Genomic DNA, 19,801 nt, shown 5'->3' on the forward strand with positions numbered 1-19,801 from the left:
AAACCGGGATATGCACTGGCCTAACATTATTCACCAAACAACTTTTTATCAATGGGTAAAACAGATGACATGAAATAAATGCTTTATATATAATTGTTTACAAAAGATTTCTTTTAATGTTAAATAATTTAGATGAAAAAATGTTTTGTTTTTTTTTTTTTTTTATATAAGATTTTATTTTCTGAAAGTTTTGTATTGCAACTGTTTTTAAATGAATGAATGAATCCTTGTTTAATCTAAAGATTTAAACCTCTTTTTTCTTTGTGTCCAGGATCTTTTAAATTTCGATGATCCACTCAATGTAGAAGCTGCCGAAAACTACACGCGCGATAAGGTGGGTATTGTGCTAGTAAACCTCACCTCCTTTTCACTTATCTTTAACTTGCTGTATCTGTTGCTCTGGAGTCTTTACTTTATAGTTTTTATTTTTATTTTTTTGGTCTCTTGACAAAGGAGGGATCGGGCCTAGTAATTCACTTCTGTTCGTCTGCACTTCTTTTTCTTAATAATCACACCTTTTTTTTTTTTTTTTTTTTTTTTTTTTAAATGGATTTTCCTGGATAACTCTGGCTGTCCCCCCCCCCCCCCCCCCAGGGGCCATTGTAGAGGTAAAATTGCCTTGAAATCATTTGTCTGTTTGCACTTTTTTCAATAACCACATTTTGGATTTTTTTTTTAATTTTGCACAAATATTAGTCATGTTGAAAGTAAATTTTTCACGAAGGGGAACTTTGTATGCTTGGCTTGTTTTTAAGTAGGATTTCGCAAATTAAATTTAACTATCATTTGGTCACCAAATCGTTATGAAATTATAACTAATTTTGTTAAGCTAATGTCTCAATCTCAATTTATAAAATGATTAGATGGAAATAATTTGGATTTGTCTAGAATTCTCTATATTAAAAAGAAAAATCTGATGTACGTAAACAAATTAAATTTAAATGGATGCACATAAATAAAGTAAACAAAAATCTGATGTACGTATGCATGACAGAAAATATTATCTTCAAAGAAAATCAAATTTTGTGGCCAAATGAACAGCGATGATATCATGCCATCTTGATAATTCAAACTTGATTTTAGAAAGTTATTTTTAACATTGGAAAAAAACTCAAATTTACTTACAAATGATTTTCTTTATTGAAATGAAATTACTTGATCAATTTATGCGATTCTTGAAATACAATATTTTTTGTGTGGATACATTCATCATACCAATTTTTCTTTTGTTTTTCTGTTTAATACAGAGGGAAGCACTGACAAGCATGAAATAATTTCCCAAACTTTGTTTTTTTTTTTGTTTTTTTTTTTTTATTAAATGAGGATTTTAATGTAAGAAATAACTTTCTTCCGATATTTTAAATATTTCTAAATTCTTTTAAAGTTTTCAAGTCACACAGTAGTTTATTTTTTTTAGCTATTCAGAAACATCTTATGGTTTACATGTTTATGAATAAGCCGGAATACATTGTGGTGGATTTAATTGAATTATTTATTACTAGCACTTTGCAGGCATCCTTTCAGTAAATGGATGTTGTAAGAGCTGCATCAAATATAACCTTAACCTTTGACTTTGAAAAATGGCGTGCACCATCCCTAAGTTGGAAACCATCATGTCAGTTTTGATCATGATCAGTCTAGTGGTGTGGGTTGTAGGGGAGTGTGTGTGTATATATATATATATATATATATATATATATGAGCGAATAGTTAATAAAACATGTTAAAAAAACACTTTTAATAAGTGGATAGTCCTTAATCTGCAGAGTTTCGAAGAAATACTTTCCTTCTCGTCAGAGGGTAGGAATTAGCAAAATGCGGGATCGGATTTTGCGTACAAAAGTATTTGATGAAACTGCAAGTAAGTCAAAGATCTTACTTGATTACAGAAAGTGAAGCAGAGGGAATAGGGTGAAGAAAAAGGTGATTTCACGTGAATGGACAGCCAGGTGAAAGGAAAAGCATCTAATGATGGTAAAATCCAAAAATCTAAGTCCAAGAAAGTTTATTTAAATTTCCATTTGCACAAGTAAAATCCAAGGAAATCGTGTAATTGGAAGATGGTCCAAAATAATCCAAGAGGCCGAAATCCGAGGTGTATTCAAGATGTTTGTTTGCAGCACAATTGAGCCATGATACTTAACTTTTCTAAGAGAAAGAAAATTAAAACTGTAAGTTGAACTTTACAATCAAAATTTATTGTTTGACTGAATACTCCAAAAAACAATTTACAAAGTCCTTATTTTGCATTGTTACAAATATAATTTGCTGATTTCTTTATGTCCTCTGATGTGATTAAGAATAATAAGAATAGCATTCTTTGAAACTCCGCGGAATAAGGACTTTGTAATTTTTTTTTTTTTTTTTTTTTTTTTGAGTATTCAGTCGAACAATAAATTTTGATTGTAAAGTTCAACTTAGAGTTTTAATTTCTTTCTCTTATATATATATATATATATATATATATATGCATGCTATGACCTTTTACCTTGGAAAATTGATACATCCCTAGGTGGGGAACTATTATCATGCCAAGTTTGGTCATGTTAGGGGAGATAACTTGTTCCCTATTTGTTAATATTGAAGGATGCAAGAGGATTAACTCTTACTTAGAAAAGGAACAACGTTTACTGTTTGTTTTGTTTTTTTTTTTTTTTTCACTGTGTTTACTCAGTAATTGGCAGTTTTAGATAAACTTCCAGGTCATCAAAAATTATCAATTGTTCGAATTAAACTAATGGCCAGTAATAAACAGTAAAATCACAAAGGTCAGATGGCAACAAAAAATTTGGTACATAAAAGTGTAATCATTGTAATGTTTCTACATTTCTCCTGGACAGGTATCCAGTTTGGAGACAGTGGACATCTTTGTATGATTGTCTGCACTGAAGCAAATGTTGCATAATCTCCTACAGCATCTCTCCTGACACAGTAGTGTCTGAGGCCAATGACAAAACATCTGGAAATCTTATTCCATTAGCTTCTTTCCAATAATTGCAAGCTTGTGGAACTCTCTTCCTTCGCACTGTTTTTTTCCTACCTACATACAGCCTTGGTCTTTTCAAGACTATGGTCAGCATGCATCTTCCATCTTTGCAATAATTATTTTTTTGATTCCCAGACAAAAGAAGGATGGACCTGTAAATTCACCCATTGTCCATTCGTCTGGCTGCACTTTTCTCAATAACTACGCCTTGTAATTTTTTAAAACTTTGCACAAACATTAAACATGATATGAGTAAAAAAGTAACATAACAGATTTACCGGCAAAACTCTGGTTGCCCTCATTAGAGGTGCCTTTCGAGTTAAAATGGTGAAAATTAACACTTTTGTGCTTATTTAAAAAAATTGATGCCTTGGATTTTTATAAAACTTTCTGATTTCTATATAATTTTGTTTGTCTATACTTTGTGATAACTCTTAGGTGTGCCCCAGGGACTCTTTTAGGGCTAATAAAAACATTCCATTTTTGGGAGTATTTTACCATATTTGTCCAAAATTTTTTGTGTATGTCTATTTTGCAGTTTTGCATGGTGCTGAACTCAAATTTAAATATGCTAAGCCCTTGGGGACTTTTGAGGCTAAATGGGGGGAGGGCAATGATGGACTTAATCATTTCTTTTTTTTTTGCATGGTGTAGAAGTCAAATTTACATATGTTAAGGCCTAAAACTGTACTATTTGTTCATTTTCACCAGGATTTGATGTCCCTTGGGGGCTAAATGGGGGGTGGGGGTAAATGCTGAACTTGGTCTTATTTTTTATGCCTTGTTCACTGTACACTCATGGGGGACCATGCATGCTTCACTTGTTTATTCTTGTTAGCTTCTTACATCAAGTGGTTTCACGATTTGTCTGGAGCAATTTCCATAAACAAAAAAAAAATCCTGTGATGAGCAGAGAAAAATGTATTGTATGTGCCTGGGAGTATTCTAAGATAGATTTTGTATCAGAATGCCTCTGATAAGTATCGATAATCGAAAAAATTTGATTAAGAAAGGAACAGATTTTGACCAAAGTTAATACTTTTATACAGCCTAACATAAGTGCATTTGAGAATTTTTAACACCATACACATCGAAGGGTCTAGCATATAAAATCAACAGTAGGTTCTTTGATAAGACAACGGTGCATTCAAAATGTTTCTGTTTGCAGCACAATTGAGCCATGATACTTAACTTTTAGATTTAAAATTTTCAAGTCATTATATAAAATAATTTCATAAAATCAACAGTAGGTTCTCTACAGTGCAATGTAAACTACAATATATAATGGACTCTCACTGCGGGGAAGCATAAGAGCTTCCTCCTGGTGACTACGAGTTCCAAACTAGAGCAAGCAATTGATCGATTTGATTGAAAAATGTGCGATTTCACTGGTGTTGATGATAAAAGTATTGAAAATGTGAAAGATTCATTGATCATTATTCAATCTTGGGCAATGTTGGGTTTCCCTGCTAGTTCATTTTAAAGAAGCACCAAAAAATTTTTCATTTTGAAACATGTTTGTATAAATATATTTAAAACTATAAGAATTGAGTTTCTAAAAACAGATGTTGATTTTCTGCCACTCTTTCTGGAAATGTCTAAAATTAAAACCCTCACAAATAACATCCTCAAATGTGTTGAACACTACAAGTATTTAGGATCACACATCAGAGAAAGACTTTAACATTAAAAAGGGCATGGCATGGACTGCTTGTAACAAAATGGAGAAGATCTGGAAATCCAATCTTGCTCGCAAATTCAAAATCCAAGTCTTCCGCGTTCTTATTGAGCCAATCTTACTCTATGGATCTGAAACTTGGACTTTTTCAGCAAAACAACAGCGTCATTTGGATGGATGTTACACACTCAATCTCTCATGGTGAAATCACCCAACTCTAGAAATTTCTCCAAGGAAGATCTTTTGGGTGTTATGACAGATAGGGAATACTGGAAGGGTGTAGTGAGTTCTATCTTTGCTCAGGCTGCAAGATGATGACTACGACAATGAAAATTTGGGTGCAAACACCCAGAAATGTTAGTTATTAAAGAAAAAAAAAGGGGGGGGGGGGTATTTTGATTATCTGTTAAGAAAACAGATTCATTCTTTTTATCATCACCATCATCACTGTTAGATTCAACAATGCGAAATCTCCTGAATTTGTGTTAAAAGACCACCCAAGAGAACTGATAACTTTTTGTCACAACAAGCAAGACAACCAGACGTTGTCCGGTACACACTCTGGTTACATAAGTAAACTTTTAGATATCTACAAGTCGTTTCTGTTATTTATAAAAACATTACTTTAATCATTTGATTTTTTTTTTTTTTTTTTTTTTAAATATACAACTATTTTTTAAATTGTGAAAGAAAAATGTGACAATATATTAGAAATATTTTGTTATTTGAACTATTATCATAAGTGTTATTTTCACAGCATTTCAGCTGATGTAACCTCTTCTTCAGGTTTATCTTGTCGAACTCTGGAATCTGTATGGAATTTTGAATGAAATGTTTTTTAATTCATTAGCAGAACATGCTCTTGCACTGTCAGCTATGACCGAGTAGAAGTTTAAGATAATTCGCAATTCTATTCTAAGTATCGCCTGCACCAAAGACTGGACCTTCAACTTCCAGAAAAATGTTACTTAGAACTGAAAGTACTAAGTACTTTATCCGTTACGCCACATGTCTTAAATAAAAAGTTCTGTTTGAAATTTTGTGCAGATTCCTGAGTTTGACAGAAAGATACCGGAGTTTAATATGATACACCTGAAGAAGGTTGAAGGCTACATTGACCAAAACATTATGAAAATAACACTCAAAATGAAACAGTAGTCCAAATAATACAAAATGTTATTCTTTCTTATCACCCGTAGTAGGGATTGAACCTTCAACCTCCAGAAGACGAAAATACAAGTTCAAATGATCCAATTGATTTACTGTTTTAATTTTGCATTTTTATTTTTATTTTATGTCCTTGTAGCTGATGAAGCTCATCAAAACTGTATAACTTTTTTTGGGTGCTTGTTTACATCGGTGATCTTTTAAACCAACGCATTTCAGGTGAAAACATTATGTACTTATGTGTCATGGCAAAATTAGTTTAAATTCTGAAAATGATCCAGAAGATGTGTTAGATGTATTTACAAAAAATCACAATTACATTCATGTGTTGGTTTAAAAATAGCCGACCCTTAATTTGTTAATCCCTTGTTTTTCATACTGAATTGGTTGCACAACTCTTCCGCATTAAAACTTAGAATAAAACCTGATAATTTGATCAATTCTATTTTTACTTGTAATTATTTTTCTACTGTATCATTTTCCATAAATGTTTGAATTTGTACTAATTTCACCATGATACGTAAGTATGTAATGTTTTCACCTGAAATGCGTTGATTTAAAAGATCAATGTAAACAAGCACCTATTTTTCTTTCTTGTTTAATGAAAAATACATTTTTCTTTTATTCTTTCAGGAATCCTTTAAATGCAAAGTGCAGAGTTATATAGAATTATATGCCACCAAAAGATAGCAGACTCGAGTGATAGAAGCAGCGCAACAATTTTTTATTTTTTTTTTTTTTTTTTATTTTAATTTTTTTTTCTACATCTGTCAAATGAAAAAAAAAAAATCAAAAATAACTTTAAAAAATCTTACAATCAATTTGAAATCTGAACATTTTTAACAAAATGTATGTTTTTCTTAAAAAAAACCCAACTACAACAAAAGAACCTTGAATTTTTAAAAAGTTTTTAGCTTCGCTTTTAAGAAAAAAAAAATTGATAACAAAAAGTTAGATTATTTTTAATTTTTGAAAGATCAAAAAAAAAAATGTGAACTAAAAGAAGAAAATTTTAAATATTTTTTTTTTTTTTTTGATCTGGTCTTAAATTACATAAAATTTTGAATAAATTGAAACAACTTAAAAGAAAAAAAAAATTCTTCCAACAAAATCTTCCCCAGATAAATGACCCTTTAGGTAAGGCATGACTGATTGAAGAACCCTTGTCACAAGTCTATGGAGCTCGAACAGGTTTTATTGTATCATCACAAGTCTTGGAATTATATCACACATGAAATTGTTGTTGATATTTTAGCACTTTTGCTGTTGGAAACAGCTTTTTTTTTTTTTCTTTTTTTTTTTTTTTAAATTGTTTTTGTATGAAGTTTTCATAAAATCGTGGAATCATTTGCATAAAAAACGTCAAACTTTTAGGAAATTGGAAAAATATCCAGTCTTTAGTTAATATTAAATAGACAAATTCAAAATTATTAGTCCAGAAAAAAAAAACAACAAAGTTTAAAGTTAACATGTAAAGGGAGATCTTTAATAAAAGATTTGTGTGTGGGGGGGGGTAGTTTTTAAGTTTTGTCAATTGTGTTTGGACAGTAAAAGTTTTTTAGCATGTCTGGCATGTGTATTGATTGATTCCACAATTCTGAGATGGAATGGAGCCTAGCTAATCATGTTGCCTTTCTTTAATCTCTTTTTAACATTTCTTTAATGGCTAATTTGGCTTAGATTTATTGGTTCTTGTCTAGAATCTTCTCTACATTAAAAACACAAAAAAATTTGTATGATGTACATATCAATAACAAAACAAAAATATCATATTCCAAAAATCATAAATTGATCAAGTAGTTTTATTTTTATAATGAAAATCATTTTTATGCAATTAAATGAGAATTTGTAGGCATTTCAACAAAAATCCTGCAAGTTTGAATTATTGTTGAGTAATCTCCCTTTGTTTTCTCAGTGTTTCCAAAATGACAATGTGAGACAGTCACTCCTTAGTTACTCATAAAATTTAATTTTCTCATTTAAAAATGAAACTATTTGATCAGTTACATGATGTTTGGTGTATGATATTTTCTTTTTAGTCAAAGGTACGTACATAATACAGATTTTTCTTTATTTTTGTTTAATATGGGGGAACTTCTGTACAAGAACTAATTCATTTAAAATACTTTCTTTTTTTTTTTCTTTTTTTTTTTTCTAAATGAACATGAAAGCTCTTAAATTTCATACCGGGTAATAATCTACCTCCCCCCCTCTTTCTCCTTTTTAATTTATTTACTCTTTCGCTCTCCATCTTAAATGTACTAATGGTACATCTTTTCTTTAACTAATTGAAGATTCTCCCTCTCCTTTGAAGCAGTTCGCGTGTGGCCCCTTTACCATATTTAAACAATCTGAACATGGTCGCGACATTCGTTAATAAGGCTTGTTCACTGGAAAAATGACAACATGCTAGTGGTACAAGCAAGCAAGATGCATCAAACATTCAGACTGTCGATAATAAATGAAAGCTTAAAAAAAAAACAAAAAAAAACGTATTTGATAACTTTTTAAAATGCTGTGAAAAAAAAAAATTAGAAAACGATTTATACTGAATCTCAACTTTTCAATACTAGCAGGCCGCTCGGCATTGCTCATTCATAAAATACATTTAAGTGTGATATTTTAACTTGTGCAGATTTTATTTAATATTAATTATAAAAAGAAAAACACGAATTCGAAAAGAAAATTGTTTTTGCACTAGAGTAAATCAAAATCATTTTTCCATTAATTTTATAGACTAAAATTTTTAAATTATTTTGATCATAAACAATTTTCTTTACATATGTATTTAAATAAAAACATACAAAGTCAAGCAATACTGATTTCATATATATATATATCTATGCACGTTTGATTAAATACAACAGTTTTCTTTATTTTTCTGATTTTTCTCAATCTTCGGAGCATTTTTTTCTTGCTTTAGTTGGTAAGTTGTGTATTAGGTTGCCGAGTGATTTTTTTTTTTTTTTTTTTTTTAGCGCTTTCGGTCAATTTCGTAACCTAGGACCTAACTCTCACCTCTCCAGAAAATATGACCAAAATATTGAGCAATGTGAAATTCAAACTCTCTACCAACAGATTCAAAACTTCAAAACTCAAGATAAGATCACCACACACCCTAATCTCAGATCTTCTAAAAGCTGAAAGATTTAAAAATCGACATACCCATAGACATCATACCTCTTGCTCTTAACTCGAGAACTAAAAGCAGCAGCTAAAGAGCTATACAATAACGATTTCACTATGTGAATGGCCGACAAATCCAACATTTATACAATCTGATAAAACGGATTACAATACAAAAATAAATAATATTCTCTACAATAAAACAAAATTGAAACTATTTACAGAAAACCCTACGGAGCAAATAAAAAAAAAATATTAACCAAATAATGCCAAAATCGGAACAATAAAACTAAAATTATTATATATAAAAATAAAAACCCATTAAGACATATAATCGCCCAAATCCATACACCAGTATGTCACATAGCAGAAATAATTAACACTATCTGACCTTATATACCAAATAAATACAACATAAAATCCATTACTGTATTCATACACTTACTGAAATCAAACGGCCCAAATAATTGCATTGCCATCTCCCTAGACATCCAAGATTTATTTATTAACGTCCTGATCAAAGAAACTATAAAAATAATCCTAAATCAAGTCAATACAATACTCCCTCCAGCAATCAAATCTCAAACCTTAGAAAAACTTGGGTCCTGGATATGACCTTAAATTATATCCGATGGTGAGGCCCCAGCTTGTGGGCTTCGGGGAGTGTGGCGCCACCCCTTAATTGCCATTGCTCCCAAGTCCACTCTCACCCGGAATCGTAGTACCTGTTAGGGTCCCAATTATGGGTTAAATAGACACCGACTTGAAAAAATAACAAAAAAAAAAAAAAAAAAAATATTAAAAAAATTTTTCTTCAAAATCACTGAATTTGGCATTAAATAACCTGAAAAGGGTTGATATGCCGTAAAACAACCAACCACTAGAAAAACTTACTAATATGCACTACACAAGTCCCTTTCACTGATGCCACAGGAAAAATCTACATTCAAATAGATGGTGTCTTTATGGACCCATCTTACTATATGACTAACTTTGAAAATAAAATCTTTTCTGATGTTAGTATATGTCCGATATGTCGACAATGTTTTCATTGCCGCCGAATCATACAGCAGCATTAAAAAAACTTCAATACAACCTTAAAATCCACCCAATTTTTACTTTCACACACGAGCTTAACATTAATAATAAAATCTCCTTCTTAGACATACTAATCGACTCCAACAATCCTACACAATATATGACTTCAATATGTAAAAAAACAAAACAAAAAAAAACACCCATCAAAATCAACTCTAACTTCCTTAATTATCAAAGCGAATGCCCTGAAAAATACAAAACAGAACTAATAAAAAAATCAAGCATGCAGGTTTTCTTGTTCAAGAAAATATTCTCCAATGAATTAGCAACCATAAAACTAATAAAAAATAATTTTCCGAACAAACTGGTTGATCAACGCATAAAATTTTTGATATACTCTACGCATAAGAACATGAGCTCCAACACTAACAAGAACGATAACTTATAGCTTTATTACAAAAACCAATTTCATTCTATAAACTCAAAAAAAAAAAAAAAATGTCGAGCCTAGTAAAACGATAAACTAATATTGACAAAAATAATGACAAACCTAATAAAATGATGCCCTAATTATTGACAAAAATGAGAAACCTAATAAAACGATACACTAATTATTGACAAAAATAATAAACCTAATAAAACAATACACTAATTATTGACAAAATAATAACAAACCTAATAAAACGATACACTAATTATTGACAAAAATAATGACAAACCTAATAAAACAATACACTAATTATTGACAAAAATAATGACAAACCTAATAAAACAATACACTAAACTCATCGGAAAAATAAAAGGATCAAGCTGAGCTAAACAAATGTAATATACAAATTCTCCTATGTATTTGAAGAATGTCTTCCTAACCAATCTACAAATTCATATAGTACATATATTGGCCATACAACGATCATCCTCTCCACATATTACCACTCACAATAAAAACCTAGTAACTGAAATAAATATTTAAATCCCTAACGCAAAAATTATCAAAATAATTGCACACAAAAATTTAAGATTACTAGACAATATTAATTTGAAAATATACAGCCCAACATTAAGAAAATAGCTTTTAACATTGGTAATTACATATATTTATATATATAGTTAAATATATTTAATATATATATATATATATATAGAAAGAAAAACAAACAAATGTAGACGGTGTGCTTGAGTAGAGGAGTGTCTAGCCTTTATTTTACTCAAGCACACCCGTCTACATTTGTTTGTTTTTCTTTCTTTACTTTCATAATTCCGGTCTTTCCCCACATTGTCTTTGGCTTTTAAAATAAATATTTAAAAAAAAAAAAGACTTCACCTTTTTTATCCTTCTCTCCCTAACAGATGACTTAAATCCAAATAAATAAAATTAATTGCATATAAAAAGAAAACAGAAAAAAAAAACTTTAACAACAAAATTGCTCCTGATGATGCTCAATGATTGAAAGCGTTAAAAAGAACTTGAAAACCTAATACACAACTTAGCAGCTGAAACGAGAAAAAAATGCTCAGATCGAGAAAATCAACAGAAAAATAAAGAAAATTGTTGTATTTAATTAAATGTACCTTGATAATGGCTTGCCATCAAAATAAATAAAATATTTATATTTGGAATGAAATTTGATAAATTAAAAAAAAATTGACAGATTTATTTTCAACAAGGAATAATAAATTTTAAAATACAAATTTTAAAATTTTGTATTCCTTGTTGAATAATAAATGTCGTAAATTTTTAAATTTACTGAATTTGCTCTCATATATTCAGTATTTTTTATTTGATAGATTGTCTTATAAATATTGATACTAATATTTATAATGACTTTGATTTTATAGTATTATACAATCTGCAAGTATTTCAAAATTTCAGTTAATTTTATATTTATATAAGATTTTTTTATCTGATATTGATATCAAAAGCCTACTTTGAATATTATTAAAACAAACTTTTAGTATATTCAGTCATGCATATGCAAGCTATAACAAATCTTAACTAATTTGCTTATTCCTTTGAAAAATGAGCATTGATTAATTATTCATTGTTTATGGTTTTTTTATTAGATGCTTGGTTTCATTTTACTATTACCTTGAATTCTGTTTCTGCATACCTGCATAGAATTTAAGTTGAAAATGTCATAGAACATGGAAATATTTTTATATATCTGTATATTGATTGTGTGTGAAAAACCTCTACCAAATTCCTCTCTGAATACTTGGTTCATAGTTGAAATTTGATATATAGGGTATTTGGACTTGTAGCGCACTTTTGGTTTGGTTTTTAGTCTGTAAAAATAGATGCTGTCTTGGCAGAGAGACCATCTCTTTAGAATGTGTACATATACATTTTTTTTTTCTTGAAGTCACTTAATTTTTAGCCTTTTTTTTATCCATCTGTGATAGCTCAGATGCTATCGACAAAAGCTGAAGCACTGTATGTTCTGGTTTCAATTCCAGCTGATAGCACCCAAGTTATTTTTAAACTTTTGAAATCAGTATATATATATATATATATATATATATAGTAAGTTATAAAATATACATGGCGATTAAGCTACACTGAATATTCCGCGTTTCATCCACTCTAGGACTCTTCAGGTTTATGACTCTTTAGGCATAAGCCTGAAGGGTCCTAGAGTGGATGAAACGCGGAATATTCAGTGTAGCTTAATCGCCATATATATTTTATAACTTACTAACTAGCTCTACCTACGTATTGAGCACTTTTGAAGTAAATACTTAAAGTTTACGCATAAATTTATACTTTCGTATACTAATTTTATGTGAGTAAATTAAGTAGTTATATATATAATATTCAATAGACAATTGGCTCTGTAATAATACATATGAAATCTGCATAAATTCAAGTATCATATTTAAGCATATATTACTAACAGGCAACGCCAGACGGCCTGCTAATATATATAATTATTACAATACCAACATATTTGTTGTGTAGAAAATATTATGTATGTAATTATGTGTATTTTTATTTACTTGCCTTCCCACGAGGGTAGTTATTTTTTAATGTTGGAAAAAGCTAGCTGCTCCTAAAAACTGTGACTGGATTGGGATAAAAATTAAGATTGTCTTAAGGTAGGATTTCTCTTTCACTGAGGACTAAAAAGATGTGTAGTATCAGAACAGATACTACACTTGGAATTATTTATTTGTGAAAATATTTAAAGATGCAATTTACATTTCTAAAGGGCATGGAGTTATAATTATGAATTTAGGGAACAAACAGTAATTAAACGAACAAACTTAGAACAAACAATAAATAATTAAAAAAAAAAAATGAAAACAATTTTGTAAAGCATTATAAAAGTGAAAAATTATTTTGAAATAAATAAAATTAACATCAGGGGGTGTGAGTTCCGTTATAGAAGCATTTATTTAATTTGAATAAAAATAAAATACGCATCAGGTGTGCTTGAAAGCCAAATCACAATGCAATATTACGAAAATAAACAAATATTTTACTTGTTTGAAATTTATAAATGTATTTTGGAGTCAAACTCCATCCTCAGTATTTTGTACATTTTTTTTTCTTGCTTTGTTGTAAAGTTTTACAACATGGCAAGAAAAGTCCTGAAATAAAATTCTTATTAAAGTGTTCAGATTTTAACTTTTTTTTTTTTCTCCTCTCTCTCTCTAGCATCAAAGATATTTGAACGGTTTCAGAATTTTATTACACTCAAAGAACTTTTGGCACAAAAAATAAACTTTTAAGAACCATTTTTTAACGGAATTTCTAGTCAATACTTTATTACTAAGAAATTGGAAAAAAAAAATTGTGTTGACACGTGAATATAAACTTGTAATTGGATATACATTCAAAATAAATTGTTTATCATGACAAAACTTGTTATTGTGTACAAAAATATTTGAAACTATTAGGAAAACGAGCAAATATGTCTTTTTATTGAATATTAGTTGGGGGCATCCAGCATTGCCCGGTCATAAAATATGCTTTAATATATTTTAATTCATGCTGATATTGTATTTATTATTACAGAATCCGTTCTTCATTGAATATATATATATATATATATATATATATATATATATATATATATATATATATATATATATGATTACTTAATCACATAAATTAATATACAAAAGTATAAATTTATGCGTAAACTTTAAGTATTTATTTCAACAGTGCTCAATACGTAGGGGGAGCTAGGTAGTAAGTTATAAAATATATATGACAATTAAGCTACACAGAATATTCCGTGTTTCATCCATGCTAGGATTCATCAGCGTGGATGAAACGCGGAATATTCTGTGTAGCTTAATTGCCATATATATTTTACAACTTACTAATATATATACATATATATATATATATATATATATTATTAGTATTGATTCCAAAGGTAGAAACAAATTGCTTGGATGCCATCAGTTAGGATTGAAACCAAAACATATAGCACTCCAGCCATATCTTCTACCCATGCAGCTATTGAGAGATAGGTGAGAACGATTTAATATTAGATGACTTGAAGAAATGACTTTAATTTTGGGCATGCACAGAAAGAAGTAAAAATGTCGGCAAGTTGAAATGAACATTTTCCATTTTAACTTGTGTTATTCATCCATCCAAACAAAGATTTTACTTGTTATAAACCATCCTTAGTATATGATTACTATTTCCTGTTAATTTCAGTGTTATGCGACCAATAGTTTAAGAGTTTACCAGTTAAATGTTTACACACAGACGTACATACATACATCTACTGTTTTATTTATATAGATTCTCAAATCAAGACAAGGCTGTCATCCATCTTAAATTTTAATTTAAATTGTTTGTTTTTTGGGTTTTTTTTCCAATTTTATTGTTAAATCTCAGACTTCCATTTGGAAAACGACTTGGACAAAACCAAAAATAAAACCACCAGTATTCTTTTTAAAAATACCAAATGATTATTAGATCAAAGATGAAATAATTTAAGAGAAAAATCGCCACCCTTATGTGTTTACATGTAGTGTGTAATCATATCCTTCGGAGCGTTTCGTTTTTCTGTTTAGGCATGACCTAATATCAAAAGCTCTGACATTAGCTGTAAATGAGACCGTGAACAGGTCTGCCATAACGAAGGTCATAGCGTGTTCTCTGTATGCTTCCTTTTCATTTTTTCAAAGCAATCTAAAACTTACAATGTTTTATTTTTATCATTTCAATTATTATTTTAAAACTGAATTGGTATTCCTTCCTTTTTCATTTTACAAATTAAGAATTCCCAAAAAATATAGTTTTACCCGTTTCTCATTTGAATAATTAAATTTCTATTTTTATGAGGCGAGTCAGATTTCAATATTTCTTATATAAAAAATTTAAAGATTGGAAATGGTTTGATTTTTTTTTTTCTTTTTTTTTTTTTTTTTGGTGGGGGAGGAGGTGATGTGTGCAAAATTTCTGCTGTATTAAAACCAATAATTAAAAAATTCTGTATGAAGTATATATCTATGATGGAACAGTAATGTATCCCAAAAATTACATAAATTGATGAAGACTTTTTTTCTTTTTCTTTTTTTTTTTTTTTTTTTTTTTTTTTTAAGAAAATAATTTTTCAACAATTAAAGGGAATTTGTAGACATTACAACATAAATCTTGCTAGTTTTGAATTATTGAGTTATCTCCCTTGTTTTTTAATTTTTTATTATTTTTTTTTTTTTCCAATATAGAGAGGGGAAACAATCACTCCACCTATACTGATAAAATTTGAATTTCTTGTTTTTTGGAATATATTTTTGTTTCATCATGGGTATGTACGTCATACAGATTTTTCTTTATTTTTGTTTTTTAATATTGGGGATATCCTGTCCACTAACCAATTTTTGTTTCCTTCGCTTTCCTTAACGTGTTTGAAATATCCACTTGATTTCCGTTTTATGACCCATGAATCCATCCTTATTCCCTAAGAAATAAAACAAAGAAATAAACATTTTTCTTCTTTTTATGGGATATATATATATATATATATATATATTTCATTTTATTTATTTGTTGAGAAATTTGTAACCATACCCCCCACTTATCCACTCTGTACAGCTTTTGTTTTATTAAAAATGTCTGGAAGGAAGAAAAAAAATTGAAATTTATTGGATTGTACGATTTTTTTTTCTTTGTGTTGTATTGTGATACTATTGTGCCACCACTAATGTGTTAGGAATTAAAAAAAAAAAAAAAACTATAACAAAGAAAGGAAATAAACTGATCAGAAGAAAAAAGATTATAGGGAGTGAGGTTAGTAGAAGACAATGGAGAGGAAATTGTTCACCAAGATACACAAAAGGAAGCTGAAATAGAATTGTTAATCAAGATGTGGCAGTAACTGGGACAAAAAATCGGACATAGAGGTCAATATATTTAGAGTTAATTTATGAACAGTTTTAGAAGTGGCAGCAAGTTTTATAACAAGGATAGTCTTCAGTTTGTGACAGTTAAGGCCATTTGAATGTGGCTTGGAGCAGATCACGAACTGACATCAACTGACAAACACTGCCTCGACAGAAGACGTAGATGTGAACCTTAGAGAGATTTTTCTGATGGTGTCACACACGTACCCAGAACCCAACCAATATATACAAAATGTGTTGGAGATTTTTTGTTGGTCCCCTGACAAAGGAGAGATCGGACCTAGTAATTCACTTCTGTTTGTTTGTTTGCCTTTTCTCAATAAGAACACCTTGGATTTCTTTGAAATTTTACACAAACATTAATCATGGTGAAAATAAGTTTTTGCTAAAACAGATTTTTCAAGATAACTCTCGTCTAACTACAGCCACTGTCAACAATTTCCTTTCACTCTCTATCTGTGCCTAAAACTAAGTAACAATTCTATGAACAGATTTTCTTTCCTAGAACTACCTGCCTGTGGCTCATGATACTGCAGGGTTGCTTCCCAGCTGACTATGACATGGTTGTTTTAAAGTTCAAACGCTACCTGCTTAATAATCCTTATCCCTGAGTGGCCTTTGGGCTTTGATAAGCATTACCCACCTCCTTCCCTGGGGGGACAAAAATTATATATAAACTGTGGTGAATTTCCACAAGTAGGATTGGTCAATGTTCACCATTACGCCAACCGAAAACGCCTCAACATTTTTCAATAAATCAACAAGTTTTATAGGTGTTCAGCTGTGCTGAACACGAATATCGCAGGGAAAATTAGCGCTGACCAATAGTTTTCGAGGTATACAGTAGCGTCCAAAACTAAGGGACAAAATTTTACAACCTAATATTTTAGAAATACCTGTGGAAAGCTGAAATTTTGACAACTTGGTAGTCGTTATCATCCATAATAACATACTAAAATTTGAATCATTTGCAAAGGATAGAAAAAGAATTATAACAATTATTTATTTTTAAAATAGGAACGTCCAAAAGTAAGGGACAAAATCGAGAAAAACCGTATGCTATATTCAAATTTTTGATTTCCTCTAAAGAATAAGTCTTACTTAGTCATTTGTAAACGTTGTCTCAACCGGCAGCATGTCTGTGAGACAAGCTATTGTGAAGCTACACAAGGAAAAGCACACTATTAGAGAGATTTCCGAGAAAGTGAAACGTTCCAAGAGTGTTGTAGGCAGGGTTGTTAAATCCTATAATGATGCTGGCAAAATAGTGCTTTTAAAACTGGCAGACCCCGCAAAACTTTGGCAAAAGAAGAGCGAATAATGCAGCATATATCATTAAAGGACGAAGGAAATTGTCAAAATGTTTAAAAAAGTAGTAGTCGGTAAGTGAGAGGTCTAGAGAGTATGGTGGATGAGGCAGTTTCGTAACCCAATTCGTTCAGCTGCTGTAGAGTCGGTTTAGCAATGTGTGGTTGGGCATTGTCATAGAGAATTTAGGCCTTTTTTGTTAACTAATGCTGGGTGTTGTTATTGAAGTTTCCTTCTAAGCCATAATGGTTTCGCCTACATTAAAAAACAACTGATGTATAAGACTGATCGCAGACAACCAAATAGTCAACGTAGCCTTCCTCTGGTGCAACTCTGGCTTCGGGAAGTATTGTGGAGCTTCTTCAGTGTCTAACCATTGAGCTGAGCGTCAGCAGTTGTCGTAAAAAAAAAAAAAAAAAAAAAAAAAAATTTATTGCAAGTCACAATCCGGTTGAAGAGGGAAGATGACACTTTATAACGGCACTTCTTTTGGTTGTTCAATTCGTGAGTTACCCATTTATCAAGTTTTTTTTTTTTTTTTTTTTTTTTTTTTTTGTCTTTCCAATCTCTGTCAAATGGTTGGAAATTGTATATGTTTCGTCTTATTCAGAAACAAGTTCTCAAACAGATTGTCAACATCCGATGGCCGACCACTCGGCTCATAATCTTCAAGACTCTCCCTGTTGCCACAAAATTTCTTAAACCATCATTGTGCTGTGCATTCAGTAGTGGTTTCTGGGCCAAATGCTTCACTGATATCGTGAGCCGTTTCAGCAGCTTTTAAGCCTAGCTTGAATTGAAATAAGAAAATTGTGCGCATTTGCTTCTTTTTTTTTTTCCATCTTGTATTGAACGTTCTGAATAGTATTTATAAGTGTTCTTAAAAACGATAGTAATTTAAACGATTAGATAGAGCGAAAAACACTATAAATCGATATATAAAGTAAGTGTATTATAATGAAAACTTATTTGAAAATACATAATTGGAAATGCAAACTAAAAATTTTGCAAGAACTTTCTTAACTTATTTTTGTAAGCCTCTGGGAGCTGCTAAAGAAATATAAAAGGAACGGAGAACTTTTCTCCTAAGAGAAAGGGATAACCGACACCAGCAGCAACGCTCACCGAGTGAAATTCTCTCACTTTGCCGCAACACATAGTCGGACTTTTTTCTCTCAAGCTTCATCTTCATCTTCTTCCTCCCTTCTTTCTTTCATACAGACTTCCACCTTGGCGCACACTAAAAAGTAATTTCTTTTTTTAACGAAAATAAACAAAAGTTTATTTTATATTATTTGGTCGTGTATTTATTTATTTATTTATTTATTCATTCATTTATTTATTTACTTATTTATTTATTCATTCATTTACTTATTTATTTATTTATTCATTTATTTATTTATTTATTCATTCATTTATTTATTTCAAGGGATTTATGCAAGCCCTCTCCCAACACCCTCTTTGACATAAATAACCCTGACAAATCCCACCTCTACATAGTAGAAATCCCTAGATGTAAGAAAGCCTTCTACTCTAATAGTTTCTTGCTATGGACTGCTAGACTCTGGAATTCCCTTCCGGGTTCCTGCTTCCCAGACTCTACTGACATGCAGAAGTTCAAATGTAATGTGAACAGACATCTTGCTGTTCAGCTCGCTTCATAGTATTTCTGAAAATTATGTCCCAGATAGTAGCCCTCTACATCAAAGTGGTCCTGGATATTACCTAAAACTATATCCGATGGTGAGGCCCCACCTTGCGGGCCTTGGGGAGTGTGGAGCCACCCTTTAATTGCCATTGCTCTCAGGTCCACTCTGACCCGGAGTGGTAGTACCTGTTAGGGTCCCAACTATGGGTTAAATAGAATCTGACTTAAAAAAACAAATATACTCCATTAAAAATTGTTCCTCAAAATAACTAGATTCGGCATTAAATAACCTGAAAAAGGTTGATATGCCGTAAAACAAAAGCAACCAACTATCTACATCAAAGTGGCACTGTTCCTTGTTTGGAGTAATGTAATAATTAAATATATATTTCTTTAACCCGTTCAACAAAATAAGCAATTTAAACTGAAAATAAATTTAAAACGTAACAACCGACATAACACCTCCACCCCTAAAATGAAA

At 30.4% G+C, this 19,801-nt stretch overlaps 1 protein-coding gene across 3 annotated transcripts in view; it reads left to right on the forward strand.

Moving 5' to 3' along the window:
- The window catches only part of LOC145248159 (NEDD8-conjugating enzyme UBE2F-like), an 85,266-nt gene extending 69,525 nt beyond the window's left edge, over positions 1 to 15,741 (forward strand). For all 3 annotated transcript variants that reach the window (XM_080109987.1, XM_080109986.1, XM_080109985.1), the window contains 2 exons: positions 272 to 334; positions 6,465 to 15,741. In XM_080109987.1, coding sequence (XP_079966113.1) covers positions 272 to 334; positions 6,465 to 6,521 — 120 coding nt within the window. In that variant the 3' untranslated portion in view covers positions 6,522 to 15,741. The remainder of the gene's footprint in view (positions 1 to 271; positions 335 to 6,464) is intronic.
- Positions 15,742 to 19,801: the final 4,060 nt, after the last annotated feature.

Source organism: Euprymna scolopes, chromosome 26 (assembly GCF_053919585.1).
Source record: "Euprymna scolopes isolate OS-2025 chromosome 26, ASM5391958v1, whole genome shotgun sequence".
Lineage (NCBI taxonomy): Eukaryota > Metazoa > Mollusca > Cephalopoda > Sepiida > Sepiolidae > Euprymna > Euprymna scolopes.